This window comes from Trichomonas vaginalis, chromosome I (assembly GCF_026262505.1).
Source record: "Trichomonas vaginalis G3 chromosome I, whole genome shotgun sequence".
Lineage (NCBI taxonomy): Eukaryota > Parabasalia > Trichomonadida > Trichomonadidae > Trichomonas > Trichomonas vaginalis.
Window position 1 is genome coordinate 27383251 of NC_067203.1, and position 12986 is coordinate 27396236.

The following is a 12986-nucleotide window of genomic DNA, read 5'->3' on the forward strand; positions in this document are numbered from 1 at the left end:
GAAAATTCGCGAGGTTAGAAAAGACCCAAAGGGTCTCGCCGCTTAGCGGCTGAGGTTAGATATCGGGTTAGATATACCCTAAAATTAATTTTATCATTTATGAAAAATTTAGTATATACAGAAATTAAAAAAAATTTTGAGTTAATTTATTTTTAAGTTTATTTTTTAAAAAAATTATTTTTTTATTCTGCAGTGTTAAAATCTATGATAAAAAAATAAATAAAAAAATTTTAACGGTAATTTTTAAAATTTATTTTTTCAAAAATTTTTTTATTTTGTGAAGTGTCAAAAATTTTAACGTTAATTTTTAAGTTTATTTTTTAAAAAATTATTTTTTTATTTTGTGTAAATGTCAAAAATTTTAACGTTAATTTTTAAGTTTATTTTTTAAAAAATTATTTTTTTATTTTGTGTAAATGTCAAAAATTTAAAAAAAAAAAAAAAAAAAAAAGGTAGTGGGGCTTCCAGGGGCTGCGCCCCTTCTAGCCCCGAAGATGTTTAGTATAAAATGAGGTTTTTATTCGGAAAATTGTTAGTCTTCTGGTGTGAATTCGGAGGACTCTTCGTGTTTCTCTTCTTCGTGTTTCTCTTCTTCTTCCTCTTCCATTGCTTCTGGGAAGAAGTCTTCTTCTGGGTCGAAAACATTATATAATGTGTAATTGAATGACACATTATATCTTTGTTTGAGTTCGCTCTTGACAAAGAACTTAGTTCCAGGAATACAGAAGACTTCTGTGCGTTGGAAAAGCTGATGTCCTGGAACAAATTTGGCAATTAGAGACTTCTTTTTTCCGAATTGTTCAGGAGTTTCCATGACGACAGTAACAACATCTCCATCTGCGAGGTCTTGTTGTTGTTCGGAAAGGTAAAGAGCAATGATATAAATGGTTGCTGCGTTGAATTCGAGAAAGTCGAATTCAAATTGTGTTGTCGTATAGCATTCAAACCATTTTGTACAGTTGTCTCCGAACTCGTCAACGTATTCATCTTGGTCATATCCGTAACTAAAGACTTGGAATTCGGCAATTGTCTTGTCGAATGACCGTTGGATGTTACGAGGAAGATTTTGACGAACTTGGTATAAAGTTCTCAACATTATAAGCTTAGTAAATGTTGGAAAATACTGAACTAAGACATCGCTAAGCTCAATTGGACTTGGAATTGTCTTAGTAAGTTCAATTGAACTAGCAATTGCTTTGTTCAGAACTTCACAGAACTGAGTATTGTATGTAGCGTCTGGTTGTGTATTTTCTTCGGCGTCTTTGAGATATTTAGAGCAAATTTGTTGAAGAATTTCTCTTAATTCGCTGTTAGACTTTTTGGTGGTTATTCTAACCGCTGTGCCGGTTCTTGGAGGTTGTGGGGCTTTGGCTTTGGTTAGCGGTTGAGAATTGTTAATGTTGGCTTCCATTAGACAAAAATAAACTGTTTTTTTCGGACTACTCATAGAAAAGTTTAAAATAAACCGTTTTCGTCAACGGTAACCCCCTCTATTTTTTTATTTTATTGAAAAGTCTCCGTTGGCAAACCGTTCCATCTCAAATATTGAATGAACTATAAACGTTTTTTGTTTTCTATACATACTTTTTTGTCCAACGGTAAAACTTTTTACACAACGGTTTTTGAGAGTCGTCGCCGTTGACTTTTTTGTAGAGCACTCAAAATAGTATAACTTTGTCCGGACAAGTAAGGGTCTATCGTCGCTACAGGAAAAGTTACAGGCGTTCCAAGGAAGTATACTTTGAGAAGCCTTTCCCCTTTTAAAACAAGATAGGACGGTTATTTTACAAAACTGTCAACACTTTGACCGAGTAGTTTTTTGTGCCGAACAAAAAGTGTCATATAAACATCTGTCAAAAACCGCTTTTTAACTTCACTTAAAATGCCACGTAAGCTACGTAAGAATATACGTAAGAGGAAGAGAGCATTGAAACATCCAATAGTAAGACTAACACCACAACAACAGTTGCAACAACAAATGATGAATGACCCCACTATGCTGCAACAAATGTCAAGCAATCCTATGCTTTTAAACCGAGTTATAGGTGCACAGAGTGGAGGTTTAAGAGCGGCACTTTTAGCGAAAATGGCAGGCTATGGTGGAGCTGCAGACGGAACAGCATATAACCCTCAAAGTCAAATGAATTTGAGTTCACTCAAAAATCAAATAACAGATGTCAAAAAGTCAAACATAGACATACAGAAACAAATAAGTGAAAACGAAAAGAAACTAGAATATGACAGACACACAAAGAAACTCAATGAGTTAAACGTAGAGAAAAAGAAGAAAGAAGAACAACTGAAAGAACTAAGTACAGAGGAATATGCGAAGAAAGTGTCAGAAAAAGCAGCAGAAGTAGCAAAAATGGAACAAGATGTCATAAATTTGAAAAACCATACTACTCGATATAAAGTACTGAAAGATGAAGAGATAAAACAAAAAGCCCTGAAGACATATATGGATAGCGATGAGTATAAAAAAGAAGTTGAAGCAAATGTAAAGGCAGAAAAACTTTTACAGTTGCAAAACCAAACCGTACAGTATGAAAACTTAGCACAAGAAAGTAAAAATAACGACGCGGCTATGCAAAAGGCAATGAAAAGCGCAGAATATATAAAAGCTAACAATGACTGGTTAGATGCCCAAGCCAACGCTAAAGCAGCCCAACTCATAGGGTCAATAAGGACAAAAATACAAGCGGATGAAGATAGTTCAAATGAAGCTTTAACGAATGCTGACTTTAAGAATGCCTTCGAAGCTCTTCATAGTAAGGTGAAACTAGTGAACGACTTCTCATCTGGAAAGAAACTGAAGTCTGAAGGTTTCGACAAAGAGTTAAAAGAAGTAGCACAAAATATGACGAAAATAACAGATGCAGCAACGAGACAGGCAGTTCAAAGTGCCTATGACGCCGTTAGAGCAACTGTTGTGGAAAGTCAAGAAAAAGAGTTACAACAGACCAAAACAGACCTAGTAAATGCTTTCTTAAAAACGAAAAGTCAGGTAGGACATTACGCTGCAGATGGAACATATGTGCCAGCTGGTGGAACTTATATACCACCAAACCCTCCAAGAGAAGCACCTGCACCAGGACTACCTAAAACATTTACATCGTCACATGGACATAGACACAGGCATGCACCAAAACCAACACAACAACAACAACAACCAGCACAACAACCAACAGTTCAAAACACTGCACCACAACAACCACAAACAGAGCAAGGACATAAAAGAAGTAGAGAACAAGGAAACCAAGAATTCTTAAAAATGCTTAAAGAAGAGTGTGGTTTCCCAGATAGTATTGACTTTAGTGACAGATATAAAGAAGCTATTGGAAAGTTCAAGGATGGAAATACTGACCCGAACCTATTTAGCTTTATGGCTCAGCACCAAAACGGATATAATCTCAAACCTGGAAAATACAAGCTCGCTAAGGGATATGATTTAATAGCATATCATCCAAATGACATGGATGAATTTACTCCGAGATATTTGATGTCAGAGCTAAATGACAATTCAACTTTCGTCATGAAACGCGTAAAAAATAGAGACGGAACGAAAGAACAAAAGCTTATGAATGCGGATGACGTAGATAGGGAAATTGTTGAAAACGGTCTCGGAATATATGAAATGCCAGCAGATGAGGTACAAGAAACTCCACAGGAAGAACTAGTTCAGATACAACCAGACATGGAAGAAATAGTTCAGCAACAACAGCTAGAAGAGCCTGAAGGAAACGAACAAGTCACTCCTTTGGAAACTAACTTCACAGAACTAGATGAAGATTTGGAACAGCCGAAAAATCTTGACCCTCAACAAGAGTATGCGGAGAATATGGAATATTTCCAAGAGTCTAAAAAAAATTCGGCTGACATAGTAGAAGAATATCGAAAAATGTTTGCCGACATACAAAAGACTCCAACATCAGATGAAAATATCCAGCATAGAATGGAAGAACTGAAAAAAAATGTACACAAATACAACAACCCTTTTTACTTACGAGCATTTAACGTTCAATCTTCGGATGAACTCGGTGAAAATAAAAGGTTAAATTTCAAGAAAACATATAGAAATGAAACATTGTTTAAAGTTCATTCAGAACCTAACCAAGATGGAAACAAACCTACTTTTGTTTCTGCAGACGATGGAACTACAATGAGATGGGGTCATAAAGCTAATCCGGATAGGTGGTTCATAAACTTACAACCTCAATTCCAAGAAGTTGTAGACGCAATGGAAGCGAATGGTGAACGAGATATAGCTGGTATTTTCAGCGCGGCTTTAATGCCATTGAAAGATATGAAACATGCAGATATTTTGGACCAGTATGAAATGAACATGGCTGATGGAAATATAACACCTGACGTTCTAGAACATTTATCTCAAAGAACTACACAGAACCATAGAGATGGTATATTTGGTGAAGAGTTTAGAAAGAAAGTTAGGGAGAGCGAAGGAAGAGAACCTATTGTACATGACCTTGCAAACGAAAGTTTACAAAATGTCATAAAAACTTACTTTGCAGACAATGAACTGAGAAGGGATGAATATTTAAGAAAACTCAAATGGACAGTACCAGATGAAATGTTAGTATTGAAAAACATGTTCCTTGACAAAATAAAACCAACTACAGAAATAAACGACGCAAGACTGAAAGATTGGGTAGAAGCTTTCCCATTCACAAAAGATATAGTTGGTAACATGGAAAGAAAACCAGAATGGCTACAAAAACATATATTTGGAAACGAGCATATTCCATATGGACAGGCACTGTTTGAAGAGCTTGAACCGGAAACTCAGGAAAGAGTCATGCAAACAATACGCGAAGACTCAAATACAGACTATGACAAACTCTTTCTAGGATATAGGTTACCTGAGATGGGCGACCAGAGCCAAAAGGCAAAAAGGACATGGGAAATTTGCAACATACTAGATGAACATAATGCAAAGATGCAACAACTTCAAGCAGAGGGCAATGAAGGAAAAAGAAGAGTTAAAAACTCAGTCAGGAAGAAAGTAAAGCTTGGTCCACGTGGGTTCTATTATGACATATAAATCCAACTATTCTATATTTTTACTCATATGAAATGTACGCCGCTCAGAATATAACGCCAACAGTTTTGGATGCTATGAATGGAAATGTTTCCGAATGGTATAACGAATGCGACAATGCCATTAGAAGGTCAGAAATAGTTCCTGGAACTTACGAATATACAACTGCTGTTTCTTATGGAAACGTAGGTGAGTTTGGAGAAGGTTCTTCAACAACAGTAGATATTGCTTGCGACAGGTTTCATATAATTTCTATTGACAACTCATTCTTATACGTGGAACAAGACATTGAAATAAAACCTTCTGCCAAGTTGTCTGACAAGAAAGGTTGCAATGGAATTTTCTATGTCGGATACCAATATGCTCCAGAAGTTTTCATGGGATATAAGATATATTCTAACTCTGACTTAGTTCAAACAGTAACATGGGCAAACTATGAATGGTTCGCTTTGAGAAACTCAGTACAACCACAAGCTAGAGAACAAACAGACCAGTATGCAACTATTGAGAAAATAAGAAGACTTGACCCTAACGTTCCAGGAGTTTATGTTGACCTTTCTGGACAAACTGCAGCAGCAGTAACCAAAGTAAAACTGAAACTTAGAGTTCCTTTGTCATCTTTCCTCATCTTCAGGTTTTTAAGATACTTGCCAAACTGGGCAGGAAAAATTTCTATCGAACTTACTCCAAGCAAAAATAACTTAGTCATTGCACCAACACAAGACCCATTCACTCTTACAGAAGTAGTGGGAACAAATAAAATGTCATTCGCCGACTTTTGCAAAAACAAAGTTGACTTAGACTTTGGTTTCTCAAACCTCAACACTGAAGTAAACTATTATTTCAATGCTGCTGGAGATGCTTGGGACCCAGTTAAGTTCACATGCGAAAAGTTTGAATGCAAGAGAATAGAAAGCAGACTTGCAGTCTATATGTTGGACCCAGATATTTCAAATGCTTTAGCTGCCAAATATATTGCAGTTCCACTTATGTTCCCTATACACCAAATATCTGTCAAAGACTTTGCAGGTGAAGTTGGAAACCAAAGTGCTGACCCAGGTGCAAGAACAGATATTGCTTTAACAACTGCAATGAAACATGCAGATACTATGTTTGTACTGTTCAGACGAACTATAAATGACTATTCTTGTTTCTACAACCCTGGTATTAAATACCATATAAACATAGATGGCAAATACTATCCAAGAGAAGAATATTCCACAGTTGAGGATATGAGGTCATACAACTTGACATTAGATGCTATGAACTTTAACAACAACTTCACAACAACCATTAACCCTGAAATGCAAAGTTCTATTATGCCATATGTGAAAGTATGGACTCATACAGGAGCTCAAAAAACTCAATATACAAATGGAGACCGTTCAAACTTTTGGCTTGGCATTCCATTTGCTGACTCAGAAGACTTTATGGGTGGTATTTCAACTGTTGGTACAGTTCAAATACAATATACTGGTGACAGAGACGGTCCAAATGAATTGAAAGCAAAGAAGTTTACAAAACCAATAGCACTTTTCACAGAAGATGCTCTTTTGAAAATTCGTTCGATGAAACCTGCTGGGGCTCCTCAGATTGGTATAACGACAGCTTCCATCGAGCAGATTTGGCAGCAGGTCAGTAAGTTGTTCTTGAACTGACTTCTCTCCGTCAAATATTGACAGTACGCCAGTTTTGACATAAAATTGTATTATAAACTTACCTTTAGAAATATCGGTCAGTTTTGTTGTTATATTTTTGTCTGCTTCAAGAACTTTCACCATCTCGGTTATACCAACTTTCTTTGCTTTATGAAAATATTTAGGTTCAGCAAAGACTGCTATTCTATAACATTTACCATTGTTTGTGTAAAGAACTATTCTGTCAATGAACTTGTATTGTTTGTGTGTGTAAACTTTGTTCTGCTTCAATTCGAAGAGATACTCGAATACGTCCATCTTTTTATTCTAAGTAAAATGTCATTTCCGAAAAATAGAAGCGTGAGTGTTTCAAAAGGTTTAATGGCGGTGGCAGATGTGAAGTTAAATTCACCAACTCAAACAAACAGTCAAAGTGTTGTTGTCAATGTCAAAGAAAGAGATGTTGAAGTGGGGAAACCATACGAAGACGAAGATGGTATAACAATAGTTCCTGTAAAAGAACAACCAACATATCCTGAAGTTAGCAGAGACTTAAGTTCTGTTGCAGATATTCGAAACGACTACCAACAACTTAAAGACAAACTTAAAACTCAGGAGAAGATTTGTCAAGCTTTAGGTATAATGTTAAACTTGGTCGAACACAACCCTGTAAAAGTGAACTCATATGTCATCGCACCTCATGAAATTTTGAAAGAACTATTGAAACTTTTGACAGAGGCAGACGATATAAACATCAAAGAAATAGAACCCGACGTTAGTTGCTGTGGTGTTTCATATAATGTCATTGACAAGATATACGTTATGAAAGGAGGTGAAACGTTGAACTTAAAATATAGTTTCCCAGACGTCATAAAAATATTTGACGACCACAACATTTCATTAAAATTTACTTGCTAAGTAAATGGCAGAAGACATAGTGGTTTATACTATTACGACTAAAAACCCTGAGTCATATAATTCTATAACAACAAACTTACAAAGTCCTCAAGGACGATATTGTAAACTGACCTTAAACACAATGACGACTAAAGCCTGTTTTGCTCTTTTGACACCAGAAGATTTTATTGTTGTGAATGGTAAAAAATACTTCTTTGAAGATACTTACTCAGATATACCACCAACAGGTTTTGTTGACTTATTTAATACTTTAAGGACGGATGTAACATGTGCTGCAACTAGAGCAGGTTTCATTATGTTTGGATGTCCGACTGAGTTTACTATAAACGATATGAGCTATAATACAAAACTTATATCTGGTTTTTACTACCAACAGTTTCCTATAACAGGAAAAGGTGTCATACAAGGTTTGTCTGTTCCATTGACTTTAAGTACACCTATTTTATATATTGTTTCAAACTTAGGTTCAAAGTGTTATTCGAATGTCGACAGAAACTACTATGACCAAAAGATACTCATGCGTATAAACAACACTTTCTCTGCTGGTTTGCCTATTGTTCATTCGAATGCAGAGTTTTCAGCTTTAGTAAACTCAAACACTTTAGCAAACATAAACTTAACCTTAGTTGACGCAAACTTTGTTCCTGTAAAACTTTTATGTCCTATGTATTTGTCAATGACGGCAGAAAGTTTCGAATTGGAAGATGCAACTGGTGAAAGTATTGTACTACAAGAACAACTTCAACAACAAATAGCTCAAGAACAACAAATGCAACAAATGCAACAACAAAGTCAAGAATAAAAAAAATATTTTTTTTATTTTTATAAAAATGTACAGAATAGATGTTTCAGATTTTTATGACTTCCAAGCATTCAGAAATATGTGTCCATTTCGAGACTATAACAAAGCAGTCGAGAATTTGAAACGTTTAGTCATTTATGTCGACTCTGCCCCAGAATGTTATGTTATGAAAGAATGGGATGTTGTCTTTAACAAACCAAGAGCAACAATAGTTTCAGAACAAGAATGTAGACAGAAACTTAAGAAAATAAAAGTCGTACAAGTTGGTATGAAGATGTTAGATGCTTGGGATATCTTATTGTCAAAGTTAGAAGATTTTTCAGTTCGTGGTATAAAGTTCTATACACCTTCTCCAAACTTCTATTCTATCTTCACTGGATATAAATACGAACAAGTAGAATGGAAAGAAAATATTATAGAAGCTTGGTTAGACCATGTCAAAGAAATTATATGCAATGGAAACGAAAGAGTCTATGAGTATATCTTATGTTGGTTTGCAAACATCTTACAACATCCAAGTGCTAAAAATGAAACTGCTCTCATTATAATTGGAAAACAAGGAACTGGTAAGAACACTTTCTTTACAGATATTTTGTGCAAACTGTTAGAGGGCTATTCGAACCCTAATATGACAAACTTAGAAAACATCTGCGGTAAATTTAACTCTTCAATAGAGAATATGAAACTTATAGTATGTAACGAACTTCAAAGTATAGATACAACAAAGGTTTTAAACTCAGATGCTTTGAAGAGTCTTATAACAGACAAAGTTGGAGTTGTTGAAAGAAAGTATAAAGACCAAAGAGTTTGTGAAAATGTTGCAAATTTCATCATGGTTTCAAACAATGTTGTTCCGATGAAGTTAGAAAGTTCTGACAGAAGATATGTAGTTGTCAGAACGTCAGATTCTCATATGCAAGATACAGAATATTTTGACGACTTAGCAGAAACTTTGACATCTGAACTTTTACAACCACTTGTTCTCATATTTTATGACATTAGATATTTCTAAGTTCAATCCAAGACAAATTCCATATACCGAAGAGAGACAAACATTGTTAGAAGCAAACAAGAGTGTATATGAACTGTTTATAGATGAGACTAACTTTGAGTGTTTAGATGAAAGGTCATTGTACGATTCGTATAAACAATATTGTCAAGAATATGGTTATATGACAGCGTCTAAACGTACATTCTTGGCAAATGTCAAAAGTCTTTTAGATGTTCAGAACGGCGTATATACAAAGAAAAATTTTTCTGAGTAAATTTTAAAAAAATATTTTTTTATCCGATAGAAAAGATGGCAAAATTCATCTCAGTAAACAAGTACATGACAGAAGTCAAAGAAGAACTAGACCCATTCGCATATTTGAATGTTTACTTCTACCATTTTGAAAAGTCTACATTTGACAAAGTTTGGAACATCGAACCAGTTAAGTTTGCTATTGTGACTAAAAATGGTGCGAAATTTGAAGACTTAGACATTGACGGTATGTTGACAGTCAAAGAAAATTTTGACAGAAAGTTCTCAAAACTCGAAGAAGGCAAAGCATACAAACTTGTTATACCTTATGAACCAAAGAAAGCAGACGACTATGAATATTATGAGTCTAAGATAGTTGAAGTTCAAGGTAAATTGGGTAAAAAGATTTTAGAGTCTAAGCCAGTGTTTGCTCCTAAAGAGGAAGAGAACATTGACATTGACCCAGAAATGTTCTAAAAATAAAATTTTATTTTTACATGTCAAATTTCTTTTTCTCTGGTTCAGGTTCTTTCTTCTCTTCTTCTACTTTCTTTTCTTTCTTTTCTTTCTTTTCTCTCTTCTTCTTCTTTTCTGGTGGAGTTATGTCAAATTTCTCAGAACCATATTTATGTAAAAGTTCTTTGTCCTTTAATAGCTCTTCTATTCTGTTTTCTATTTCATCTTCAAGAACAGCGCATGTGCCTTCTTTGCATTCTAAGAACTTTTGTTGGACTTCATCTTTCCAATCGGCGTCATCTCTGTCAACAAGTCTGTCATTGACAAATTTTAAGACTGCTCTTTGTAATGTTTTATGGTTCTTGTCATATTCCCAGAAACAGAACTTTAGAACAAATTCACCTTTCTTGTTTACACTATGTAAGATTTTATGGTCTACAGATGTTTTAGAGTCAAAAAGCTTGTCTCGAATATAGATAGCGAAATCGCTAGACATTTTCAAAAAGATAAAAATTTTAATTTTTCTAAAAATATGTTAGAAAAAAAGTTTGCTGACATTGACAAGAAATTTGAGAATGTTTTGAAGAAGAACAAGAGGAAGTTAGAAAATGCTCAGATAAAGCCTATACATGAAAAGTTCTTATTTGCTCAGAATGGTATAACAGGTCTAATCGCACCACCTGGGTCGGGTAAGACTTTCACTTATCTTAAAATGGCTGCACAACAACAAGAACTAGATGAGAAGAACCCATTTTATGAGTTAGTAGTCATTTGTAGTACTTCTGGTCAATTTGACCAAACCGTCAATTCGTTCAAAGATATTATAAAGAAGTCTAAGTTAGTATGTATAAAGGATACTGAGTTGTTAGATTGGATAAAGAAGTACCAAAGAAGAGTTTTGAAGTACAATGCTATAAATGAGTATATAAATTCGAAGTTTAAAGACCCAAATGAGGAAATGCAGAGAATATTAGAGAAGAAACACTTCAGAAACAAACAGAAAGAGATAGAATACATTTCGAAGAAATTGCAATCTTACGATTGGAAGACTTACCCTCACAGATGTCTTCTTATCTTAGATGACTTTGCTTCTCATCCTTTGTTAAAGAATAGAGAACAAGATGTGTCGAATTCTTAAGAAGCTCAGACACTTTAACATTTCAGTTGTCATTTGTGTACAGACAGCAAGAGTTTAAGTAAGGATGTAAAGAGAATACTTACTGATATCATACTTTTCCCTGGATTGTCCGAAGACGATTTCATGGAACTTATGAAAGAGTCCATGGCAGGTAAGTTTGACAGACATGAACTATGGGAGAAGTACAAAGTCATACAAGACCCTCATACTTCTTTCAGAATTCACATCTACGCGAACAAAGTTCAAATTGTAAAAAGTCAAGCTTGAAAAATAAAGAGTTTTGGCGACCAGGGTTTTTTCACTACTCGCTGTTCTTCACTGTTTCATACGGAATTCAGCAAAAATAATGTTTATGTTAGAATGTTAGATCTAACATGTTTTCTAACATGTTTTCTAACATGGTCTAAAACATACAAAACTCATGAAATTTCATACGGAATTCAATAAAAATAATGTTTATGTTAGAATGTTAGATCTAAATGTTTTCTAACATGTTTTCTAACATAACTATTTACAAGCGTTTTACATGGTATATGTTGCGATGGTTCATGACTCTAAACAATTTCGTAGCTTCTATTTCTTCTTTTAGTACATCGAATGTTTTAACGATACCGAAAGTTTCTTTATACTTCTTCTTGACGTCAGATAGAAGGAAATCGTCAGCTGTTGGATAGTTTTTGTTTTAGAAATGTCAACATGTCCATTTTATCTTCTGCTGGTTTCTCTGCTTCTTTCTTTAAATCTGCATAGTCGTTCGCATACGTTCTATCTCTTTGACGGAGTAGTTATATTTCCTCATTGCTGCTTTACATTTAGAACATTGTGGGTTCATTTTTGCGTTATATTCTGAAACCTTACCTGCTAAAACAACTAAGGCGTCAATTGCTCTCTTCATCTCAAACATAGCGGGTCTTATTTGTTCGTTCCATACTTTGCCTCTTTATCTTTATCTCTTATTTCCCAAACACATTTTGCAACTAACGAAACAAAGTTGTCGTAGGTCTTAAATTCTTCGGATTTGTAAAGGTCAGAGATGTTCTTATATACCATGTCGCAATCTTTGTCCATAACCTTATGGTTGCAATGAAAACCAAGGAATTCATAATTTACCTTTCGTATGAACTTCTTTATTCTACTGAGTCAGTTGCTTTGACTTCTATTTCGTCAAATTCGGGAATGGTTAGTTTTTGTTGTTGGATTTCAGGCAATTTGGGTAAATGGTCAATAATGTCCTGCATTTCATAAAGATACTGTTCATTTGTTTCATCTTTCGCACTACAGTCTAAATTACTTGTTAAAAGTTCTTGCTTTATCTTCTGGATTTTTGTTTCGAAAGTATATGAAGAAGGAATGAAGCTTTTCATCTCTACTAACATAGATGTTGGATTCATAACTAGCGAGTTTGGTGCTGTAGTTGTTTGAATTGTTGTTGTGCCGATTGTTGAAATCATGTCTTTTATACAAAATAAAAAAAATAAATAAAATAAAAAATTAAACTAATTTTATTTTTTATTTCGGGAAAATTCATGAAAATTCAAGAGTTTTAGACCATGTTAGAAAACGTGTTAGAAAACATGTTAGATCTAACATTCTAACATAAATTATATTTTTGCTGAAAAAGTGTCATTTTTTCATGTCCGAAGACTCGAAGGTGCAACACTTCCAAAATACCGACGAACTCAGAAGAGCAGCATGGCAGTATGTTCTTGACAACTTCTTTGAGTTCTCCAGGTACA

At 34.6% G+C, this 12986-nt stretch overlaps 6 protein-coding genes and 6 pseudogenes across 12 annotated transcripts, besides 2 other annotated features; 9 read left to right on the forward strand and 3 right to left on the reverse strand.

The window, feature by feature from the left end:
• The first annotated feature begins 421 nt into the window (after positions 1 to 421).
• Positions 422 to 523: a terminal%2Cinverted (terminal inverted repeat of Maverick-3 transposon ID:TVAGG3_1059690).
• Positions 422 to 12986: part of a mobile genetic element that runs on past the window's edge.
• Positions 533 to 1411, reverse strand: TVAGG3_1059700 (uncharacterized protein; the record flags this gene model as incomplete). The annotated part of the gene is made up of 1 exon (XM_001303338.1): positions 533 to 1411. The coding sequence occupies one exon, from the start codon at positions 1409 to 1411 to the stop codon at positions 533 to 535; it is 879 nt and encodes a 292-aa protein (XP_001303339.1).
• Positions 1883 to 3467, forward strand: TVAGG3_1059710 (annotated as a pseudogene). Its single transcript has one exon. A coding segment is annotated over exon 1 (1585 nt).
• On the forward strand, positions 4160 to 5059 carry TVAGG3_1059720 (protein of unknown function, DUF4106 family; the record flags this gene model as incomplete). The annotated part of the gene is made up of 1 exon (XM_051255974.1): positions 4160 to 5059. One exon carries the CDS (start codon positions 4160 to 4162, stop codon positions 5057 to 5059), a length of 900 nt encoding a protein of 299 aa, XP_051081548.1.
• Positions 5092 to 5844, forward strand: TVAGG3_1059730 (annotated as a pseudogene). The gene has a single exon. A coding segment is annotated over exon 1 (753 nt).
• TVAGG3_1059740 lies at positions 5940 to 6698 on the forward strand (annotated as a pseudogene). Its single transcript has one exon. A coding segment is annotated over exon 1 (759 nt).
• On the forward strand, positions 7075 to 7611 carry TVAGG3_1059750 (protein of unknown function, DUF4106 family; the record flags this gene model as incomplete). Its single annotated transcript, XM_051255975.1, has 1 exon — positions 7075 to 7611. The coding sequence occupies one exon, from the start codon at positions 7075 to 7077 to the stop codon at positions 7609 to 7611; it is 537 nt and encodes a 178-aa protein (XP_051081549.1).
• On the forward strand, positions 7616 to 8413 carry TVAGG3_1059760 (uncharacterized protein; the record flags this gene model as incomplete). The annotated part of the gene is made up of 1 exon (XM_051255976.1): positions 7616 to 8413. The coding sequence occupies one exon, from the start codon at positions 7616 to 7618 to the stop codon at positions 8411 to 8413; it is 798 nt and encodes a 265-aa protein (XP_051081550.1).
• On the forward strand, positions 8442 to 9370 carry TVAGG3_1059770 (annotated as a pseudogene). The gene has a single exon. A coding segment is annotated over exon 1 (929 nt).
• Positions 9714 to 10133, forward strand: TVAGG3_1059780 (protein of unknown function, DUF4108 family; the record flags this gene model as incomplete). The annotated part of the gene is made up of 1 exon (XM_051255977.1): positions 9714 to 10133. The coding sequence occupies one exon, from the start codon at positions 9714 to 9716 to the stop codon at positions 10131 to 10133; it is 420 nt and encodes a 139-aa protein (XP_051081551.1).
• TVAGG3_1059790 (uncharacterized protein) lies at positions 10150 to 10608 on the reverse strand (the record flags this gene model as incomplete). Its single annotated transcript, XM_051255978.1, has 1 exon — positions 10150 to 10608. One exon carries the CDS (start codon positions 10606 to 10608, stop codon positions 10150 to 10152), a length of 459 nt encoding a protein of 152 aa, XP_051081552.1.
• On the forward strand, positions 11071 to 11517 carry TVAGG3_1059800 (annotated as a pseudogene). Its single transcript has one exon. A coding segment is annotated over exon 1 (447 nt).
• TVAGG3_1059810 lies at positions 12070 to 12701 on the reverse strand (annotated as a pseudogene). The gene has a single exon. A coding segment is annotated over exon 1 (632 nt).